The sequence below is a fragment of the Phocoena phocoena genome, chromosome 20 (genome assembly GCF_963924675.1).
Source record: "Phocoena phocoena chromosome 20, mPhoPho1.1, whole genome shotgun sequence".
NCBI lineage: Eukaryota > Metazoa > Chordata > Mammalia > Artiodactyla > Phocoenidae > Phocoena > Phocoena phocoena.
This window is the reverse complement of record NC_089238.1, coordinates 11,364,360-11,385,867: the sequence shown is the minus strand read 5'-3', so window position 1 is coordinate 11,385,867 and position 21,508 is coordinate 11,364,360. Positions and strand designations below refer to the sequence as shown.

Here is a 21,508-nt window from a genome sequence, read left to right as displayed (position 1 = left end):
CCACGGCCACTCTCTCAACGCCTGCCTCTCGCCCTCCTCTGTCCTCCTGGAAGACCTGCCCCCTAACCCGCTTGGCTCAGGCGCTAACCCCTGTCTGCTTTCTCTGCTCCCCCCACGTCCCTCCTCCGGCCCCTGCCGCCCCGCCCCCGCCCCGCCCCGCCCACAGCTCACGGCGCTGATGCCAGCCCAGCAGCAGCTCCTCCTACAGCAAGCGCAGGCCCAGCTCCTGGCCGCCGCGGCCGCCGCCGCCTCCTCCTCCTCCTCCTCCTCTTCCTCCTCCTCCTCGACCTCGCAGCCCCCAGCCTCCTCCGGGGGAGGCGACCTGCCGCCACCACAGCCTGCCAGCCAGCCCCCCGGGACCCCACAGCTCACCCTGTCCCAACCCATCCAGCTCACAGCACAGGTAAGGGCAGCCCCGGGGAGCACACGCCCTCCAGCGGAGGCCCCGCGGAAGCCGAGCCGGTGCAGGGGGCCGGCCGGTCCACGCGGACCGTTCTGACCACCAGCGCTGGGCCAGGCGGTCCCCGGCAACCCCAGGAAGCCTCGGGAGATGCTGCCACCCATCTATCAGAGGGGTGAAGCGAGGCTCAGGGGGAGGACACCCTCCACGCGATGGGCGCGCCTGACTCTCTGCTTTCTGTGCATCTCGCTGAGGGTCCGCAGCCACCTGGGAGGCTGACACATTATCCTCAGTTTACAGCAGAGGAAACCAGGGGTCACCTCCATGCACAGGACCTGTGTGGCTACAAAAGAAAGGCTGAGAATCAGAATCGGTGCCCCACATCGAGTGCCCTGGCTCATCCAGTGAGACGCTCTTTCAGAAAGGGGCCTGTGGTCTGTGAGTTAGGAAACACTGCATTCTCTCTCCCCATTCTGGAGACTTCTGGTCTATGTGGAATCATGCATGAGTGGCTGTATTAGCTTCCAGGGCTGCCATTACAAAGTATCACAAACTGGGTGGCTTCAAACAACAGAAATGTATCATCTCAGACCAGAAGTCCAAAATCAAGGTGTCAGCAGAGCTGGGGTCTCTCTCAAGGCTCTACGGGAGAATCCCTCTTTGCCTCTTCTCGCTTCTGGTGGTGCAGGAAACGGTTGGCTTTCTCGTAGATGGATGACTCCCGTCTCTGCCTCTGCCGTCATGTGGCCATCTTTTCTCTGAGTGTGTCTGTCTCTGTGTCCAAATTTCCCCTTCTTATAAGGACACCAGTCATTGGATTAGGGTCCACCCTAAAGACCTCCTTTTAACTTGATTACATCTGCAAAGACCTCGTTTCCAAACAAGGTCATATTTATAGGCACCAGGGGTTAGAACTCCTACCATTTCTTTCTTTCTTTTTTTTTTTTTTTTTTAATGGCCACACCTTGCGGCATGTGGGATCTTAGCTCCCCGACAAGGGATCGAACCCGTGCCCCCTGCAGTGGAAGCATGGAGTCTTAGCTGCTGGACCACCAGGGAAGTCCCCTACCATATCTTTTTAGGGGACACCATTCAACCATGATATTGGCCAACAGACTTCCCATAAGGATGGTTGGCGGGAGCAGAGTAGAGGCTGGGCAGGCCTCCTCTTCTGACAGGCTGTTTTTTCCAGCCCACCCCTTCCTTCCACCCCTGCCATGTCACCCATTTGTGCTGTTAACCTGGTTTCCATAGAGCGTTTGAGTCTGTGGCCCGCGTTCCAGCGCAGTGAAGGGCCTGGCAAGTCCTACAGCGAGGGATTGGCCTATGCTGTCTACACCAGGGAGCTGTCCAGCACCCGCGAGGCTGTTCCCTTGGCAGCGGTCGGCCTTCGATGGGCCCGTTCCACTGCTGACCAGCACTCCCATTTGGGGCTGTCCTTAACACTGAGTGCGTCTCTGTCTCCTTAGAGCTTCCGGCCGCTGGGCCTGGCTCTGCAGAAACGCAGAGCAATCTGGCCTCACTGCTTTGCAGCGACTCTCCCAAACAGATCCTTCCAATGCCTGGCTTGCCACCGTTGCCATAGGTAGTCTGTCGGGTGCTGCCTTTGTACCAGGCACTATGCTAACGTGACCTCCCTGAATCCACAAATCCTCATCCTGGCCAAGGCGCCGGTGGGGGGTGGGGGGAGGAGTGGGCGTGCCGGGGAGGCAAAGTGACTTGCCTGCCCCAGGTCACACCGTGAGCTCAAGTGGCAGAGCCAGCCTGGAAGCCAGGCCTGGGAGTCCAGGGCTCTAACCACGTGATCTGGGGCTGCTGCCTCTAACTGGCACCCCTCCCACCCTGGCCACCAGAGACCCCAGCAGCCGGTGATCTGTTTGCTTTGTAGCACACACGGCGCTTCACTGAGCAAGGTGGAGGCTCAGGGCTCCTCCAGTCTTGGTGTTCCTGCGCCTGTTCTCCTTTCTACCTGGAAGTCAGCCCCCTCCCTTTACCTGGAGAGCTCCTCTCCATCCTTTAAGCCCCAGCTTGGGAGCCTGCACCTCCAGGAAGTCTTCCATGACTTCCCTCCCTCCAGCTGGTTTGATTTCCTGCCTCCTGTCTCCTCTGGGGGCCCCCAGCCCATTGCCTCTCATTCTGCCACAGCCCTGATCACCCAGGGCTGTGTCCACATATGCCCTCAGAAATGTCTGTTCAAGGAGCACAGGCTACAGGGAGGGAGGAGGGACGGGGCAGCCTAGCGCAGACCCAGCCAGGCCCTCAGCCCCTGTGACCAGCAGGCACTCCTTCTGTTCATACACCCCCCAGAACCACCTCTTCCGGACCCCCTACGGACACCAGCAGCAGCAGGCCGACCCTCTGCCACCTGTAACCTGCCCAGGCCCTGATTCTCAAGGTCCCCTCGAATCCCTCCTGCCCAGCCCTTTCCTCTCTCTCCTCCTGCCCCAGCTTCCCTCAGCTCTGATCTCCATCTGTCTCCTGCAAGTGCAAAGCTGGGCTGAAGTTGTTTTCTGGGAGTTCTGTCACCCTGTGGTCTCACTTCCCCAGCAGACCAATGTTTATCCCGTACAGCCCATGAGCCGGTCACCATGCTGTGCCCAGGCCGGGGTGGGGACCACCGTCCTTCTGCCCTTGCTGCCCGCTGCAGCCACAGCCGGCCTCGGCCCTGGGCTTGACCCTCTCCCCAGCCTGTGTCGCGTGCCTGCCAGTGCAACTGCCTGTGCCTGCCCAGCTCTGTCCTGCCCTCGTTTCGCAGACACTTCCCGCCTCCTGGGTCAGGCCCTGGTGGGAAGCAGGCATGACTCAGACCCAGCCTTGTCCCCAGAGGGGGCTCCCTGTCTTGTAGGGAAACAGACACACCAATGAGCCACTAAGAAATGCTTTACTTGAAAAATAATACGAAAGTCAAAAAGCATCCATAACCCTATCACTTTAAAATTATATAAAGTACGAAGGGAAAGTCCCCCTTCTGTCCTTCTATTGCCAACTTCCAAAGGAACATCGGTCAGTTTGGCAGGAACCTTCCCTGCATTTCCCTAGCCTGTACAGAAGGGACAGTTATAATACAATTTTACCACTGACTTTTTTTTTTTTTCTTTTGGCTGCGCCCCTTGCCTTGTGGGATCGTAGTTCCCTGACCAGGGATCGAACCCGGGCCCTCGGCAGCGAAAGCACAGAGTCCTAACCACTGGACCGCCAGGGAAGTCCCTATAATACAGGTTTACGATTCGTGTGTCCAGCATCAGCATGGTGCTTTCTACCGAGGGGGCCACACAGACGTTTACTGAAGCAATGAGGGATGTTTCGCTGCAGCTTTTCAATCAAGGGTAGGGAAGACATCTCTCTAGGGGAGTAATTCAGAATGCCTGGGGTAGGGTAGGCACTGACTGAAAATTTACATTAACTGTTAAAAACATCATTTTGTATTTGGAGAGCGACGGCGGTGGGGGCGGGGAGGAACGTCCCTATTTTCGTAATAAGACCACGGCAAATAAAGCTTGAGAAGATCTTTTAGGGGGTAGGACCTAGTGAAGAAGGGTTTCCCAGAGAAACCTGCTGGATGTGGTGGGGGATGCGGAAAAAGAAAGGGGTCTGTATCTGAGGGAGTCAGGGAAGGCTTCCTGGAGGAGGTGGTATCTGAACCGAGGCGGGAAACAAGTAGGAGTTTACCAGGTGGATGAGCTGGGGAAAGGGTTCCAGGCGTGGGACTGGTGAAGGCAAAGCGAGAGAGCAGGGCAGGCTTGGGGGGGTGAGGGGTGGGAGGCAGCAAAGGATGAGCCAGGAGCGGGTGTCAGTGGGGCCACAGCCACACTCTAGGCAGCTGAAGAGGAAAAGGGACTGTTTGGCTCAAATCACAGAAAAGGCCCAGCCTGGAACATCAGGCCTGGCCCCAGGGATCTGTCTCCCTTTTCATTCTGGGTCGGGCATAATGGGTACCAGCACTTCAAGACTTGCAGCCACCCCACCCAGAGAGAAAAAACACACCCAGTGGCCAGGTTTGAGTCGTTGCTGCCAACTCCCGGGAGGGTGGGGTCAGCCCCACCTGGACTGCGTGACCTGAGAGTGGGGGAGGGCAGGTCCCCAAGAGGAGGAGATGGGTCCTGCTGCTGGAGCAGGGGCGGGGGATGCCAGGTCAGCTCAGCCGCCCACCTGGCACCACAGGCCCCAGAGTCCAGGAGCTGGGCCGGTCCAGAGGCATGCCAGTCACTCCAGGACTCCTGGGTTGGGATCTGCTGTTGCTCGTCTGTCCTGGAATTTTAGCATGAGGTAGCATGGAATGCAATGTGCAATTGGCAGGTAGGTGTTTTTTTCTCCCTGTTGAATGGCTCCCTGCTCCACGGTGTTCTGCCCCAGTCGCCAGGACCTCGTGGGCTCCGTGTGGCAGGGCCAACCTCTGGGGGACGGGGATACGGAGCAGATCCGACGCTAGAGACAGGCTACCTCTGTCCACCCCCCACCTCCAACCTTTAGAGCTTCCCCTAGTGGAGGGACTGGAATAATCATAGTCGTTTATTCATTCAACTAACACTTATCGAGCACCTTGTGTATGCCAGGTGCTCACTCATGGCCCTGAGGGGACAGCTGTGAATGAGGCAGAGGTGGCTGTCCTTGAGGACATTATGTTCTAGTGGCGAGACAGTAAACAAGTAAACATATCAGCAAAACAAGACGGTTTTAGCATAAGTGTAATGAAGAAAATGACACAGGGCGCTGTCCTAGACCGAGGAAGCCACATTTTTTTTTTTTTCTTGCCTTGCTGCACGGCATAGGGGATGGAACCTGTGCCCCCTGCAGTAGAAGTGCAGTGCCTTAACCACTGGACCTCCAGGGAAGTCCCAAGGGAGGAAGCCACTTTTAATGGGGTGGTCAGGAAAAGTTTCACTGAGAAGGTGGCCTTTGAGAACCGAGACCTGAATGAGTCAGGCAATGAAGAAGGCAGTGGGAGAGATTAGGAAAGGGCAACAGCAAGTGCAAAGGTCCTGAGGTGGAAACCAGCTTGACTTGTTCAGGGTACAGGGGAAAGTGGAATGGCTGGGACAGAGTGAGTGGGAGACAAATAACTGGTGAGGTGGGGAGGCAGGCAGGACTGGCTTTTGCAGGGCCTCATGGGCAAGATCAAGGAGTTTGGAATGTGTGCTGGGTATGATGGGAGGTTGTTGGGGGTTCTAAGCTGGCGAGGGTCCCAACTGACCCTTTACAAAGCTCCCTCCAGCTGCTGTGGGGAGAATGGGCTAGAAGTAAGGAGTGGGAAGTCCTTGCAGGCATCGAGGTGGCGATGAGGGTGAAGGTGGGGTCCGGGATGCTATTTCGTGTGGATCCGATAGGTCAAGGGTGATTCCTGGGATTTTGGCTTCAGAAATTGGTGGTGGTGAGGTGGTTTCCTGAGCTGGGGGAGGCAGGGGAGGAACAGGGTGTTTTGGAGGGTGGGGCTGGGGAACCAGGAGTTTCACTTTGGACGTTCAAAGAGTTTGTTAATCACCCAAGTGGGAGACATCAAATAGGCAGATGGATATTTGGGGCTGAAGCTCAGTGGAGGGTCTGGGCGGGAGCTGGAAGTTGTAAGTTTTCAGGAAGAGGATGGACTGGTGGGGCTGCCGCCCTCGAGAGCTCACGGGGTGACATGAGGCGGCTGATGTGAGGGTGCAGTGCTAGCAAATGCTGGTGTTGGAGGAGTAGGTTGTGATTTCCAAAATGCTTTGAGAAGAATAATATTACTCAGGTCTCAAAACAACCCAGTGAAGAGTTAGACATTATTACTCCCATTTTATAGATGACAAAACTGAGCCCTGAGAGAAATGACTCAGTTAAAAAGGACTGCCATTTACGGAGGACCACTTCAGTGAACCAGGGATCAGACTAAACGTTCTACACCTGTTGTCTCATTTAATCCTTTAACAGCTCCAGGAGGTAAGAATTATTGAGGTGTCACCTGAGGAAGTTGAGGCTTAAAGAGGGTAAGGAACTGCCCATGGTCTCACGGTGTGTAAGGGACAGAGTCAGGTGTCTGGCCATCTCCAGAGCCCAGGTGGTTCCAGGACACCGTGCATTGTCACCCTATACAGTAAGGCCCAGAGAGACAGCTGGCTTCCTCCAAGTCACACAGCAAGAAGCAGGCACGGGAATTCCCTGGCGGTCCAGTCGTTAAGGCTACGCACTTTCACTGCCAAGGGCCCGGGTTCAATCCCTGGTGGGGAACTAAGATCCCCAAAGATCCCACAAAACAAAAACAAACAAAGAAAAAAAAAAAAAAGCAGGCACGATGGCCGGGACTCTAACCCTCACGGTTCTCAGCTGGAAGGGATCCTTGCACACCGAGGTGACCTTCCCACCCAGTGTGGGAACTCCCTCTGCACCATTCTGGGGGTGCAGTTTCACCCAGATGACCCCCAGGACGGTGCTCACTGCCTTCCTCCCTAGGCGGTCCCTTCTACAATCAATTGCAAGTAACTCACAGGGTCCCCAGACCCCATCCCTTCCCCACTCTGGACGTCACTCTAGGCTGTCCACGTCTTCGCGGCACGCAGTGTCCAGAACTGGTCAAAATTTGCCATATCAGAGACGGCAAGTGAGTGTCGATGTGCATGTCGACACCGTCCCCACTGGGGCTGCGGGAGTGTAGCGTGTGAGGCCAGTCATGGGGGAGAGGGGAGTCGGCCCTGCGCGCTGGAGTGAGGCAGCGCACCTGCACGGCTCTGGGGCCCCAGCGGCCTCTAGTTCCTGCTCAAGGCTGCCTTCTCCCCACCAGGTGGAACCAAGCCCAGTGGGTGATTACACAGCAGTTCACCCATATGAACCCATATGTGTCATATGAACCGTGTGTCTCAGTCTTTCTGCCCCCAGTCTGTGGCCCAGATCCCACCTGTGGCAAAGCACAGCCAGTCTGCCCCCAAACACCACCAGCCCTAAGGGTTACTTTATTCACTCACTGAAAATCCATGGATTGCCCGTTCTGTGCCTGCACTGGGGCAGGGGAGTGAAGAGAATATAGCGATGAGCAAGAATTTCTCTCCCCTCTTCTCGGTTTTAATTGGCTGTGCTAGCTCTTCTCACGGGTTAGGGACAGAGCAGATGATCCACTACGGGGCCGGGGGTGGGGGTGGGGGGGTGGGGCCTGCGAAGCGCTGGCATCCCTCCGCCTACTCCAATTTCTCCACCCTGTCTCCGTCCTAACACGCCCCCAAGTGGCTTCAGCTGGTGTGCCGATTCAGATGGCTCTAGGTTGTGGAGAAATGGCGCCTTCTACTGGCTAACCCCAGTCTTTTTTTTTTGTTTGGCTGCGTTGGGTCTCCGTTGCTGCGCGCGGGCTTTCTCTAGTTGTGGCGATAGGGGACTACTCTTTGTTGCGGTGCGCGGGCTTCTCATTGCGGTGGCTTCTTTTGTTGCAGAGCTCGGGCTGTAGGCGCGCGGGCTTCAGTAGTTGCGGCATGCGGGCTCAGTACTTCTGACTCACGGGCTTAGTTGCTCCACGGCATGTGGGATCTTCCCCGACCAGGGCTCGAACCCGTTCTCCTGCATTGGCAGGCGGAGTCTTATCCACTGCGCCACCAGGGAAGTCCCTAACCCCAGTCTTGAGGCAGCTCACTGTTCACCCAGAATCTTCTCTCTTTCGCTCCTTCTTGAATTCCTTTGGTCAACCAGCGTTTGGGGATCATCCACCACGCCCAGGCACCTTTCTGCATGAGGGTTACGGTGAGGAATCAGGCAAACAAATCTGCACCCTCGTGGAGCTGACACCAACCCTTTTTGAGGAGACAGACAGGAAGCTGATATTGCTACGAGGGAAGGAAAAGAACATATTGTAAGAGAGCGACTAGGGGGGAAAATCTCCGTGTCAGAGCAGGTGGCCAGAGGAAGCCTCTCTGAGGAAGGGGCATTTGATAACGGCTTAAATGATGATGAGGGGCCAGTCATGTGCAGATCAAGAGCGGCGGGGTGGGGGGAATAGCACGTGCAAAGGCCCTGAGGTGGGGATTTCTTTCTGGGTTCAGTGGCAGGAGGGAGACCAGTGTGGCTGGATGAGTTAGGGGGTGAGAGAGTCGTGGGAGGTGAGGAAGGCCAGGTCATGCAGGGCCATGGCAAGGAGCTGGATGTACAATCGATATTACAAATTTGATGAAAAGGGACTTCCCTGGAGGTCCAGTGGTTAGGACTCCACGCTTTCACTGCCAGGGCCCAGGTTCAATCCCTGGTTGGGGAGCTGAGATCCTGCAAGCCACCTCACAGCCAGAAAAAGAAGAAGAAGAAGACAAAATTATAAAACAAGATTAGGTATGGGGGTCTTGGAAGGGTCCACCGTAAATGGCAGGCCTTGAAGCCCCGGCTTCACTCACTGCCCAGGGTCAATCCAAGTGCGGAAGAGAAATAGCCAGGGAGGCCTTCTTGGGTTGGTGGGGAGGGTCTCAAAAGGGAAGGCAGAGTGGATGCAGTTTCAAAGGATATAGCGTAGGATGTCAAACTCCTTAAACTGTATTCTTAGATGATTGGCAGCTAGAGTGAGAAAGCTGAGAGGTCAGGGAGCATCTGGGGCCTCTGTCCACTTGCTAAAGCACATGGAGAAAGCAGAGGCCTTTGCAGGTGGACAGGGAACAGCCTGGAACTCTTGCAAGACGAGTGGTTGGAAAAGCAGGGATGCTGGGCATAAGTGACTGCTCAACCGGGCGAGTGGGGGTGGGACACCTGGGTATTCATTCCTTTATTTGGACAAGGTAAATGTTCAAAATTCAAGAGGTACAGAAGGGTTTATAGCGTTGCCAGTTTCTGGTATCGTTTTTTAAGTATAATCTATGCATACCCAAGCAGGTACCAGGGTATAATTTTTTTTTTTTTTTAACACAAACAGTAGCACATCATACCCACTGTTTTTCCTCTTGAGCTCTCCATTCTACAGAACATCTTGAAGATTGTTCCATATCAGGACAAAGAGTGTCCTCGATCTTTCTGATGAACACATAATACTCTGTCATGAAGATCTACCCTAATTCATTCACCCATCCCCCGCTGCTACACATTCAGCTTGTTTCCACTCTTTTGCTAAAACACTGCTTGCTACTGGGATACCCTTCTAGTGAGGACATTCTGCACAAGTGCACGTATATCCCTAAGATAAATTCCCAGAAGTGGAATGGCTGAGTCAAAGGATGTGTGTACTGGTAACTTAATAGACGTTGCCGGCTTACCCTCTCACCAGCGGTGTGCAAGAAGTTTTGTTTCCCCTCACGCCCCAACATAGTGTGTCATGCACTGTCATTAGGTAAAAATAGTATCTCAGTGCAGCTGTAGTGCGTCTGTCTCCAAACTTCCCCGTATTATATGGACACTAGTCGTACCGGATTAGGTCCCACCCTAATATGACCTCATTTTAACGTGATCATCTGCAAAGACTCTATCTCCAAATGACGTCACACTCTGGGGTTCTAGGGGGTGGTTATGATTCCAACATATCTTTTTTTTTTTGGTGGTGGGTGGGGCGGAACACAATTCAACTCATAAGAGTGCCAGAGAGTTTTCCAAAGTCTCTGTACCAACTTAATCAGCCGCTAGGGGCTGGAGTATTTTAAAGCTATTCCCAGACATGATGTAATTTGCCTTGGGAGTGTTTTAAAAGGAAGGCTTGGTCTGATTTACATTTTTAAACGATCCTATTTGTTCTGTGGGAATATAGGACAAGGCAAATATTTCATCAAGAGAGAAAAGGTAAATAAAGAGCGAGCCCTCCTGTGATGACCCACGTAGGATAGGATGCTCCGGCCTCCTGGATGCCCTTAGCTCAGGGCTGCACCCAGTGACCCATGCTCCATCCCTCGATGCCTTATGCCAGCCTGCGCTGTGGCGCACCCCTCGGGGCTCAGGCGATGCAGAGGGCAGAGCCGGGCCAGGACTCAGGCTGTTGTTCTGTCCACCCCCCTCCCCGTCAGGACGTCCAGCAGCTCCTCCAGCTCCAGCAGCTGGTGCTCGTGCCGGGTCATCACCTCCAGCCACCCGCTCAGTTCCTGCTGCCGCAGGCCCAGCAGAGTCAGCCAGGTAAGGCCCTCACCCCGGATGGCCTCCCCAATGCCTCCACAGAACTCTCTCTGCCCCCCTCACCCTGTGCGATCCCTCTTGTCCCCCCAGGCCTGCTACCGACGCCAAATCTATTCCAGCTACCTCAGCAAACCCAGGGAGCTCTTCTGACCTCCCAGCCCCGGGCAGGGCTGCCCACACAGGTGAGTGGTCCACTGCGTGCATCAGGCTGTGGCCAGATGGCGTGGAGTGGTGGTCAGTGAGGGTCTCCTCTCCATTTGCTCCCCCCCCACCAGCCACAGGGGCCAAGATAGGAGTCAGGAGCCCTGGGGCCCAGCACTGCTCTGCTACTAATTTGCTGTGGGACCCCAGGCAAGCCACTTTCCCTGTCTGAGTCAGCTTCCTCCTCCACGGAATGAGGGGAGTCAGCCAGACCAGTGGCTCTTAACCCTTGCAGGCACATGGACTCCTTTGAGAATCTGATGGATTATTTGAATCTGACCCCCACTGCCCCAAAATGCACGTGTGCACAAACACAAAACTTCAGGGGGTTCACAGGCCTTTAGGGCATGAATGCCTCAGATCTCTTCCAGCACTCCAAATGGGGGGCGTTCCCTGAGGGTCTGTTGGGTACTAGTTCGTGTCCCCTTCCCAGACCGAGACTGCAAACAAGGGCCCACACTCATTTAAAAATTGAGTTAGTTGTCAACAAAATTCCCGGAAAACACCAGATTCCCAGCTTCTTTTGACAAGCCAGAAGCTCTGGGAAGGCTAGATCTGCGTACACATGGCGTGAGCTCAGGCCCCCTCCTGGAAGGCGTGAGTTCTTCAGGCTGCCTTGGTGTCCTCCTACCTGGTCCCCATGGCCTTTCTTGAAGTTTGCTGCCTGGGTTCTAAACTTTTTTTTTTTTTCTTTTTTCCTGGCCACGCCTTGGGTCTTGAGGGATCTTAGTTCCCCAACCAGGGATCAAACTCACGCCCCCTGCAGTAGAAGTGTGGACTCCTAACCCCGGACCACCAGGGAATTCCCACTGGGTCCTAAACTTTAATAATAATTTTTCATGATTATGGATTTTAAAGTTCCCGCCTACCTATTTTTTAAAACAGCCCTTTTAAAAAATATATGGGGGGCTTCCCTGGTGGCGCAATGGTTGAGAGTCCGCCTGCCGATGCAGGGGACACGGGTTTGTGCCCCGGTCCGGGAGGATCCCACCTGCCGCGGAGCAGCTGGGCCCGTGAGCCATGGCCGCTGAGCCTGTGCGTCCGGAGCCTGTGCTCCACAACGGGAGAGGACACAACAGTGAGAGGCCCGCGTACCGCAAAAAAATAAATAAAATAAAATTTTAAAAATATATGAACTGTTTCAAAAAACCCCAAAAGTTAATTCATTAATTAATTTATTTTTGGCTGCATTGGGTCTTCACTGCCGTGCGCAAGGCTACTCTTCGTTGCGGTGTGTGGGCTTCTCATTGCGGTGGCTTCTCTTGTTGCGGAGCATGGGGGTCTAGGCGCGCGGGCTTCAGTAGTCGTGGCACGTGGGCTCAGTAGTTGTGACTCACGGGCTTAGTTGCTCCACGGCATGCGGGATCTTCCCGGACCAGGGCTCGAACCCGAGTCCCCTGCATTGGCAGGTGGATTCTTAACCACTGCACCACCAGGGAAGTCCGCAAAACCTGTCTTGGCCTGATGCCAGGCGGCATGTGACTTTTCTTTATCCCTCTTGTGTGGTACTTGTGCTTTGCTGACAGCTGTTGATATGTCCGAATATGGGGTGATGCCTTGACCCTAATGGTGGAGGTTCACATTATCTATGATATATGCCCCATGTAGGCTTTCTAAAATCTGAAAAAATTCTGAATTGCAAAACACATCTGGCCCCAGGGTTTTGGATAACGGATCAAGGACTTGTGTGTCCAACATCCCTGTACCCACCACCTACTTAGATGTTTTATTTTTAGGGAAATGAAGCATTCCAGAGAGAACTGTTGCTTCCTTGTAAATTCCCCCAGTCACCCTCCTTGTCTATTTTTAAAAATACTTTTACTTTATTTGCAGCCTACATACTTTTAACCCGATTCTCCCAACAACCCCATGGGGTAGGTAGAGTAGCCATGATTGTTCCCATTCTGCAGAGGGGGAAACTGAGGCCCAGGGAGATTAAGAAACTTGCCTGAGTTACCCAGCAATTCGGTAGCAGAGCTGATCCTTGATTCCCTGCCTGAGAGGAGGCTAAAACCACCAACCCCTCCCCCAGCTTCAGGGAAAGAGCCTTTGGTGAAAGGAGATGGCTGCTCCTTATGAAGCCTGCAGACTGGGAGGAATGTGCAGAGAGTTTCAGGCAGTGAGCGGGCCCTTGTGGGGCAGCAGAATGTCACCTTGATTGGCAATGGGTGTGGAGGGGCCACCTGGGGGTGGGTGGAGGGGAGTCTGCAGGAAGAGGCTGGACGGCAGGGAGGGAGGGAGGGGGGACTGCGCAGCCAATGCTGAGCCCCGTCCCGGTCCTCGGTCCTGCATCCCACCCACCTGCCCACCCCACCAGGCCGTGACCCGCCCCACGCTGCCCGACCCGCACCTCTCGCACCCGCAGCCCCCCAAATGCCTGGAGCCACCATCCCATCCCGAGGAGCCCAGTGACCTGGAGGAGCTGGAGCAGTTCGCTCGCACCTTCAAGCAACGGCGCATCAAGCTGGGCTTCACGCAGGTCTGGGGCCACCCGGCAGGACAGGCGGTGGGCGTGGGGTGACAGGGCGGTGTGACCAGCTGGTGGCCGGGGTGTTGGGCCCTAGTCATCTAGTGGGCGGGGTAGAGAGCGTAGCCATATGGTAGGCGGGGTGAGGGGCGTGACCGGCAGGTGGGCAGGGGAGGGAGCGTAGCTGCCTAGTGGGCGGGGTGAAGGGAGGCATAGTCACCTGGTGGGCGGGGTGGGGTGTGGCCAGATGGTGGGCGGGGCTGAGCCCTTTGCCCGGCTCTGAACGCAGCCCCATCCCTGCCCCACTGGCCCAGGGTGACGTGGGTCTGGCCATGGGCAAGCTCTACGGCAACGACTTCAGCCAGACGACCATCTCCCGCTTCGAGGCCCTCAATCTGAGCTTCAAGAACATGTGCAAACTCAAGCCTCTCCTGGAGAAGTGGCTCAACGACGCAGGTGGGACTTGGGCTGGGGTCTCCCGGGCGGGCTGCGGGCGGCGGGCCGGGGGAAGCGCCCTCTCATGACCCCGTCTCCTCCCGGACACAGAGACTATGTCTGTGGACTCAAGCCTGCCCAGTCCCAACCAGCTGAGCAGTCCCAGCCTGGGTTTCGACGGGCTCCCCGGCCGGAGACGCAAGAAGAGGACCAGCATCGAGACAAACGTCCGCTTCGCCTTAGAGAAGAGTTTTCTAGCGGTGAGGCCCCACCCTCCCGGGCGGCCCCGAGGGCGGGCGGGAGGAGGGGCCCCGGGCTAACGAGCCCTCTGCCCGCAGAACCAGAAGCCTACCTCAGAGGAGATCCTGCTGATCGCAGAGCAGCTGCACATGGAGAAGGAGGTGATCCGCGTCTGGTTCTGCAACCGGCGCCAGAAGGAAAAACGCATCAACCCCTGCAGCGCGGCCCCCATGCTGCCCAGCCCGGGCAAGCCGGCCAGCTACAGCCCCCATCTGGTACCAAGAGCCCCTCGGGGGGGGGGGGGGCACAAAGCTCTGGCACACCCTCGCCCCCTGGCAGGCACCTTGTGTGAAGCACAACCTACCCGGTTGGCCACAGTTCCTAGAACTGAGGCAGGGAGAGTCACCCTTGGGAACAGGCTGTCACAGGGGTGGGGCACAGTCACACAGAGAAACACCGTTTCCAGGGAACTGTGGTCTTACATGGGGGATACAAGCACCCGCCGACACACACTGACGTAGCCAAACACAGTTATCACAGGATGTAGCCACACGGGGATGGACACTAGGTAAAGGATACAGGCATCCCCCCTCACACAGGTTCACGACCACACAGACGCTGGCAGGGAGATCATTATACCCCTGGGTGTGCACTCAGGTCCACAGCCTGCTCGAGATCAGACACACTGGGACATCCCTTTATTCCATCTAGTGTGGAAAGGATTGTGACACTACAGAGAGCAGCAAGGAGCCCAGAGGAGCCTCCTTCCCCAATGACGTAAAGGGAGGGATCATCTAAGCTGAGTCATAAGGACAAGAGAGAGTTAGTCACGTGAAGGACAGGCAAAGGGATCTATGTGCATGAAGGCCTAGAAGCCAGAGTGCCGAGCCCAATTTGAGGAACTCCAGTGCGATTTAGAGCTGGAATGATTATTTATGAACGAGTATGGGGGTAGGGTGGGGAATGGGCAGGGGCCAGACACCAAGTCAAATGCTGAAGGAGCTTGAACTTGAACCGTAGGCAGTGAGGCGCTAAGGATGAGTTTTGAGCCCGGGAGGGACTGGGTCACACTTAGAGTGAGGCTTCTGGGGTTGATGGAGGATGAGACTGGAGGCAGGGAGGCTAAGAAGGAGGCTGGTGGGTGGTCCCAGAAAATCAAGCAGTATAACGTATCAACACTGTGATGCAGAGACACACCTTATCCTCATAACCCACCCCACCCCCTAGCCTCACGAGCACGTGTGCTTGCACACTCTCACATACACACACACACATACTTCAGACCTGCAACTGGACAGTGTCAGAGGAGAGGCAGGGAACGACTGCCTCCTGTCTGTGCCCCGGGATCACCTAGGGTAAACGTGACGAAAGCTGATGGAAAGCGCTTGGCATGATACAAACAGCCTTGCAGCCAGAGCCCCCTTTCTCCGTCTTGGAGGCAGAGGTGCGGGGGTTGTAACCACAGCGAGCACCATGGGAGCTGCGGGAAGACAGTGGCCTAACCATGCCTTCTTTCCTCTCTCCCCAGGTCACGCCCCAAGGGGGCGCCGGGACCCTGCCGTTGTCCCAAGCTTCCAGCAGTCTGAGCACAACAGGTCAGGGAGGGTAGAGGATGGTGAGGGGGATGGGGAGAACACAGCGCAGGCCCGAGCGCAAGGTTCTCAAGCGGTTCAGGGCACCCCTAGGCCTCAAGGCTGAGCCTGGAGGTCGGGGGGCGGGGCAGGGAAGGGGAGAGGGCAGCCTCACCCCTCCGTGCCAGAGCAGCTCAGGCTTCATCTGCTCCACGATTTCATGTGAGAAGAGCACGGGGTTGATAAAGGTGATGTATTTGGGTTCTCTTTCTGGCATTTACGAACCGTGTGAACTCCAGAAGCGACCTTACTTCTCTGAGCCTCAGTTACAGAATTATTGTGAATATAACATACATACAAAAGCTATATCCATGAATATATACACAGAAGAGTGTGTACGTGTGTGTGTGTGTGTACACACACACACACACACTCACACACACTTTTGTACCCAAAGCCCTCCTTTGCCCCTTTCTGGGGTAGGGCATGTATAACACCATATGTAAGAATAATATAAAAACAGACGCCACATTTCCCCTCCCCAGGTTAAGAAATAATAAGTGGAAGTTTATAAAGTAATAAGGGTGTGCCTGGCACTGGTCTAAAGTCTTTATAAGGAATATTGACCCACTTAATCTTCACACCCATTTTATAAGATAGGTTCCATTATCTGCCCCATTTTCCAGATGAGGGAACTGAAGGTCAGAGAGATGAAGGTGCTCACCTGAAGGCGCAGCTGGGACGTCACAGGGCCGGGAATTGCTGTCCTGGGTGTCTGGTCTCAGTCTGGGCTCAGAGCCCTCTCAGCCTCAGTGCGCACGGCCACACGCCCGTGCCTGGCCTCTAGAGGGAGCCATAGGGCTCTGTCTTCTGGGAACCCTTGGTTCTTTGTACAGAGGGGCCCGGAGGGGAGATTCAGGGCTGGATAAGCAGGGTGCGAGCACGCTCCTGGCATAGGGCACAGGCTCGGTGGGAGGCAGCTGCTCTTACGGCGATTACTGTCACCGTGGCAGAGGCACAAAGAAATGGCCGTGAGAAGAAAGGGCAGGAGGCCTAAGCGTGTTCTGACTGAGGAGATGCCGCGGGACGGGGCGGGGAAGACAGCAGGCGTCGACCTCAGTGGAGGACGAGTGGAAGCTGAAGTCTCCATCTCTCTGTCTCTCTCTGGCAGTTACTACCTTATCCTCAGCTGTGGGGACCCTCCACCCCAGCCGGACAGCTGGAGGGGGTGGGGCCGGGGGCGGGGCCGCGCCCCCCCTCAATTCCATCCCCTCTGTCACTCCCCCACCCCCGGCCACCACCAACAGCACAAATCCCAGCCCTCAAGGCAGCCACTCGGCTATCGGCTTGTCGGGCCTGAACCCCGGCACGGGGTAAGTGGGCAGCTGCAGGTAGGAGGCTGTGGGGAGAAGCAGGGCCGCTGCTGCTTCCAGGGTGGGGAGCTGCACCCCCAGTTCTGTGGGAGGGTCTCTGCCCCCGCTAATGCCTCTGCTTTGCCTCTTGCAGAAGCACAATGGTGGGGTTGAGCTCCGGGCTGAGTCCAGCCCTCATGAGCAACAACCCTTTGGCCACTATCCAAGGTGCGTGCTGCCGCATGTCACTCCCATCGCCACCAGCCCTGTCCCCCAGGGCCTCCAGCCCCCATCCCATTCCTGCTCCAGCCATGCCATCCTGCCCCTGCACACTGCATCGCTCGCCTCTTCATACCCATCTCACCTTTGGGGAAGGTGTGAGGGGTGCTGATGGGGGTCCGTGGGTCAGACGGGAAGACGGGGCACTGCGGGTGGGACGCTGGAAGGCGCCCCCAGCCCAGCCTCTCTCTCTCCCCGCCAGCCCTGGCCTCTGGTGGAACCCTGCCCCTTACCAGCCTTGACAGCAGCGGGAACCTGGTGCTGGGGGCGGCTGGCGCGGCCCCAGGGAGTCCGGGCCTGGTGACCTCGTCACTCTTCTTGAACCACGCCGGGCTGCCCCTGCTCAGCGCCCCACCTGGTGTGGGCCTGGTCTCGGCAGCCGCGGCGGCCGTGGCGGCCTCCATCTCCAGCAAGTCTCCTGGCCTCTCCTCGTCCTCGTCCTCGTCCTCGTCGTCCTCCTCCACTTGCAGTGAGGCGGCAGCACAGACCCCTGGAGGCCCAGGGGGGCCCGAGGTAGGGTCCAAGCCTGAGTGAGGGCCCGCCACGCCTCCCCTCCTCCTCCTCTGACCCCCGCCTCCGTCCCCCACCTGGGAAGAGGGCGAGGAGGCCATTGGTGGGGATGCAGAGGGTCCTCGGAGCAGGAGTGACGAGGGAGGAAAGACCAAAAAACAAGAAACAAAAAAACAACCAACCAAAAAGAAAGAAAAGAAAGAAAGAAAGAAAAGAAAGAAAGAAAGAAAAGAAACCAACCAACAGAAAAAAGAAAACCAAAAATAATCACAAAGAAACCAGCTGCCCCAAAGGAACAAGAGGTGAAAAACAAACATTAAAAAAAAAAAAAGAAAACCAAAAACAAACAAAAAGTCCCTCACCAAACCGAACAAACCAAAAACCAGTCTCGAGCCAGACCTCAGTGTGCTCACCCTCACTGCTACGACACCAAATAAGAACCCCGGCCAGGGGCGGAGAAGCCTCGGCAGGGCGGACACGCGGGCCCCTGGCTGCGGGGCGAAGCCTGCCGCTGCGTGCGGCGTGGGCAGAGAAGGAAAAAGAATGTGCCAGCCTCCCAGCCGCAGCCCTCAGTCCTGGGCCAGCCAAGGCAGAGAGGGCACAGCCTGGGGCTGATGGGGTGGGCTCAGAACCACCCGCCAAATATTCCTTTCCGGAAGGTGAAAGAGAAAGGGCCTGAACAACTTTACACCAAATATTCAGTAGCTTCATCCAAAGGATGTACAGAATTTTTAGCGTTGTGCTCGACAGAATGTGTCCCTGTCATGCGTCCCCCCTCTCCCCTGGCCCCCAGCTCTCTCTGCCCGGGCAGGGGGGTCTCGCTTTAACCTCCTCCCTCCCCCAGCCAGGGGAGAGTTCAGGGGAAGGCCTGGGCTGACTTTTCACCCCTTGTACCTCCCCCTTTTTCCCTTTGAAGGGTGGGCTAGGCCGTTTTGCCAAGTTCTAGCTCTCACATGTCCCCCCTCAACCCTGTCACCCTCCTCTGCTCTGGAATCTCCCCCCCATCCCTAGTCCGAGGGAAGGTGGAAGCTTCAGGCAAGAGAGGATGAGGTGAGGGCTTTCAAGTTGTCTTTTTTTCCATCCTCGTCTGTCAGTTTCCCTGAAAAAAAAAAAAATTCATATTCCAGTGCCTATCCGTGGGATCCTTCACGTTCTTTGACATTGACCAGAAACCAAAAAGATAACTCACCTCGCTCTTCCCACCCTGTGCCCCTCCGATACTGGCAGATGCCTCTTCCTCTCCCCTCACACACATGCACACACGCACGCACCCCAGTGGTGGGGTTCCTCGAGGTGGCGTCCCCATCAGGGTCCGTGTGGCGGGGACAGTGCCGTGACCTGTGGCCCCCATCCGAGAGGGCGCCGTGGTGGCCACCACTCCCACAAGACCTCCCTCAAGTCTCGGCTGGACCCTGTGTTTGCCCAGCGCTGGACACATCTCGACGGACAGAGGAGAGACGCTGCTGGGAGCCACGTTGCCCTCCTGCTGTTGTGGAGGCCAACAAAGTTCTGAACCAAAAAAACAAAAAACCAAACAATAAATTAAAACTAGAAAAAACAAAGAATTTATAGATATATATATATTTAAGGGAAAGAAGACGAGGACTCTTCAAAGGATACGAAGGAGCCGCGATGGGGAGCCAAGCCCCTGCACCAGTGGTCCAGGCCCTTGGTCCCCGAGGCGGATGGAAGGACGGATGCTTCTTTCTCTTCACAAATACCTCATGGACGTCGTCTTCGGGAAAGCCGGACGGGGGCGGCTGGGGCAGGGCCTGTCCCTCAGCCAGGGCGGATGGAAGCGGGTGGGCAGGGCTGAGAGAGGGTGTCAGGGACAGGGGTGAAGAGCCCCGAGCTCCCCGCCCCCCCAATCAACTGAAAAAGCTTTAAAAAAAAAAAAAACAGGAAAAAAAGGAATAAGAAAGCAAAAAAGAATGGACGAAGGAAAACTAACAAACTTTCGGGTGGTTTGATTCCTCCTTTGAGTTCTTCTTCTGTTCTCTGCAGTCTGTCCTCTCCCCTCTGTCTCCTCCTTTCTCTTGGTCTGTCTCTCCCTCTTCCTTCCATCCACTTTCACCTCTCTTAATCTCCTTCTTTCTGTGTCTCTCCTCAAACCAAAGTGTTGCTGTGAAGGACGCGAGCCATTGAAATCAGAGTGGCCCCCGCCCCTCGCCGGGCAGGAGCAGAGGGAGGGGAGAGCCCCGGGAGATGGGCAGTGCCGCCGGACACTTCCGAGGAGAGGCAGACAGAGCCTCGGACACCACCCCGGGCCCCGAGGCCTCAGCGTCCTCTCTCTTTCTTGCCTCCTTTCTCCCACTCGGGAAATGAAACTGTTGGGCTGGGACATGGAGGCAGCAGAGGCTCAGCTGTTTCAGGGGTCTCGGGGTGCCTTGTCTGGGCAGTGGTGGAGTGGCTGCCCCTCCCACCCTGGCACCGATGGGGCCTGGCCTGCCGTCGACCCATCCTCGCCAGAATGTAAGCATCTCCGCTGAACCGGCTCCCTGCCCTTACCCTACCTCTGACTTTGTCCATTTTTATTTCCTGAAGAGAAGGGACTGGCTAGAGGGCCTGGGCCCCAGCCCAAGGGTGGAGAGGGGGCCAAGGGCTCCTGAACAGATAGGAAGGACATTTGAGCAGAGCCAAGTGAAAGGAATTACAACCAAAAACCCCTCTGAGAAGACAGGCAGCATGGAAGGCATGGTGGAGATGACTCAAACAAAAACTATGATTCTAGACCAAAAAAAAGGAAAAAAAGAAAAAAAAAAAAAAAAAAAGAAAGAAAAAAAGAAAAAAAAAAGAAAAAAGAAAAAAAAAAAAAAAGGAAAGAAAATCCAGGACTCACCACCACCCACTTCATCCTGCTTCCTCTCCATCAAGTCCTGCCACCTGGGACCTTCCTCCACCCCAGTGTGGGAGGAGCGGGGCAGAGGGGAGAGGAGGAAGCAGGGGGCAGGGATGGGGCTGATGCCCTGACATTGGTGGAGGGACCCCTGTGCAGCCGGGGTGGTGGGGACCCTCCCCGTCCGACCCCCATAACTGGGAAAAGAAAAACAAGAAAAAAAGAAAATTCCTGGAAGGGGGAAAAATAACCAAATCCCAAGCTTTAACTACAGCTGTGAAACCAAATATTGGGAAGGGGGTGGGAGGGAGGGAGGGGCAAGTGCGCCCCAGGTCTCCCCCCTGGGCCCCCTCCCCCGAGGACTCGAGATAAGGCACCAAATACCTCATAGAACTTTAATGTTAAAAAATGGAAACCAAATATCGTTGGCTGGGGGCCAGCCAGGGCAAGGGGCCGGGGGCCTGAGGGAGCCAGGGTTGGGAAGGTGATGGGGGAATTCATGCCCCCCAACCCCCTCTGCCCCTTTCACTCCAGTCCCCCACCCCGTCTCGACTCCGGGAAACAAAACTATCTCATCGTTTTTATTTTGTGGTCTGTACAGAGCCTGTGTCCGTGTGTCTGTGTGCGAGCGAGAGAGTTGGGGGGCTGGGGAACTTTACGTGGGGTTGGGGAAGGAGACCCCAGGCTGGGTTCTGGGCTAGGTGAGATGTCTGAGGTGGGGGGCCAGGGGCCTGGGCTAGAAAGGATGATGAATGGGTTGGAGAAAGTGGAAGCCCTCTGAATTTCTCCTCCCCAACCCTGACCTCCTACTGGAGGGAGGGACAGAGACTGGGTCTACCTAATGGTGGGCCTTTTAATTGTGCCAAAAAAAAAAAAAATGCCAGTAACTAAAACACCTCTCTCTGTTCTCTTCTGGGAGGGTGGGGGTGGAAGTGGGAGGGAGGGCTGGGGGAGGGTAAGTAGGGGTCAGTGGAGATGAGGAACCCAAGCCTCCGTATGGATTGGGGCTAAGATCAGAAGGGGTAGTAAGGCTGTGAGTTTCCCGCACATCTCCTCCCTGGGGAAGGCCAAGAGAGGGGTCTCCAAGCCCTGCACCCTGGGAAGATGGGGTAAGGGACTAGCCACGTAGTGGGGGACCTCTTGAACTGGCTAGATTTCCCCCCCTACCCAAATCCCAGGGTGCCTCTCTCTCCCTTT

At 56.0% G+C, this 21,508-nt stretch overlaps 1 protein-coding gene across 9 annotated transcripts in view; it reads left to right on the top strand.

Moving 5' to 3' along the window:
- Window positions 1–17,662, top strand: part of POU2F2 (POU class 2 homeobox 2) — a 29,706-nt gene extending 12,044 nt beyond the window's left edge. For 2 of the 9 annotated variants that reach the window (XM_065899315.1, XM_065899314.1), the window contains exons 6-15: window positions 10,315–10,420; window positions 10,511–10,602; window positions 12,987–13,100; window positions 13,403–13,544; window positions 13,635–13,783; window positions 13,862–14,038; window positions 15,292–15,358; window positions 16,506–16,707; window positions 16,841–16,914; window positions 17,168–17,499. In XM_065899315.1, coding sequence (XP_065755387.1) covers window positions 10,315–10,420; window positions 10,511–10,602; window positions 12,987–13,100; window positions 13,403–13,544; window positions 13,635–13,783; window positions 13,862–14,038; window positions 15,292–15,358; window positions 16,506–16,707; window positions 16,841–16,914; window positions 17,168–17,499 — 1,455 coding nt within the window. Of the gene's footprint in view, window positions 1–166; window positions 404–10,314; window positions 10,421–10,510; window positions 10,603–12,938; window positions 13,101–13,402; window positions 13,545–13,634; window positions 13,784–13,861; window positions 14,039–15,291; window positions 15,359–16,505; window positions 16,708–16,840; window positions 16,915–17,167 lie in introns of those variants that run through there. The other 7 variants (XM_065899312.1, XM_065899313.1, XM_065899317.1 and 4 more) reach the window with 7 other exon arrangements.
- The last annotated feature ends 3,846 nt before the right edge of the window (window positions 17,663–21,508 follow it).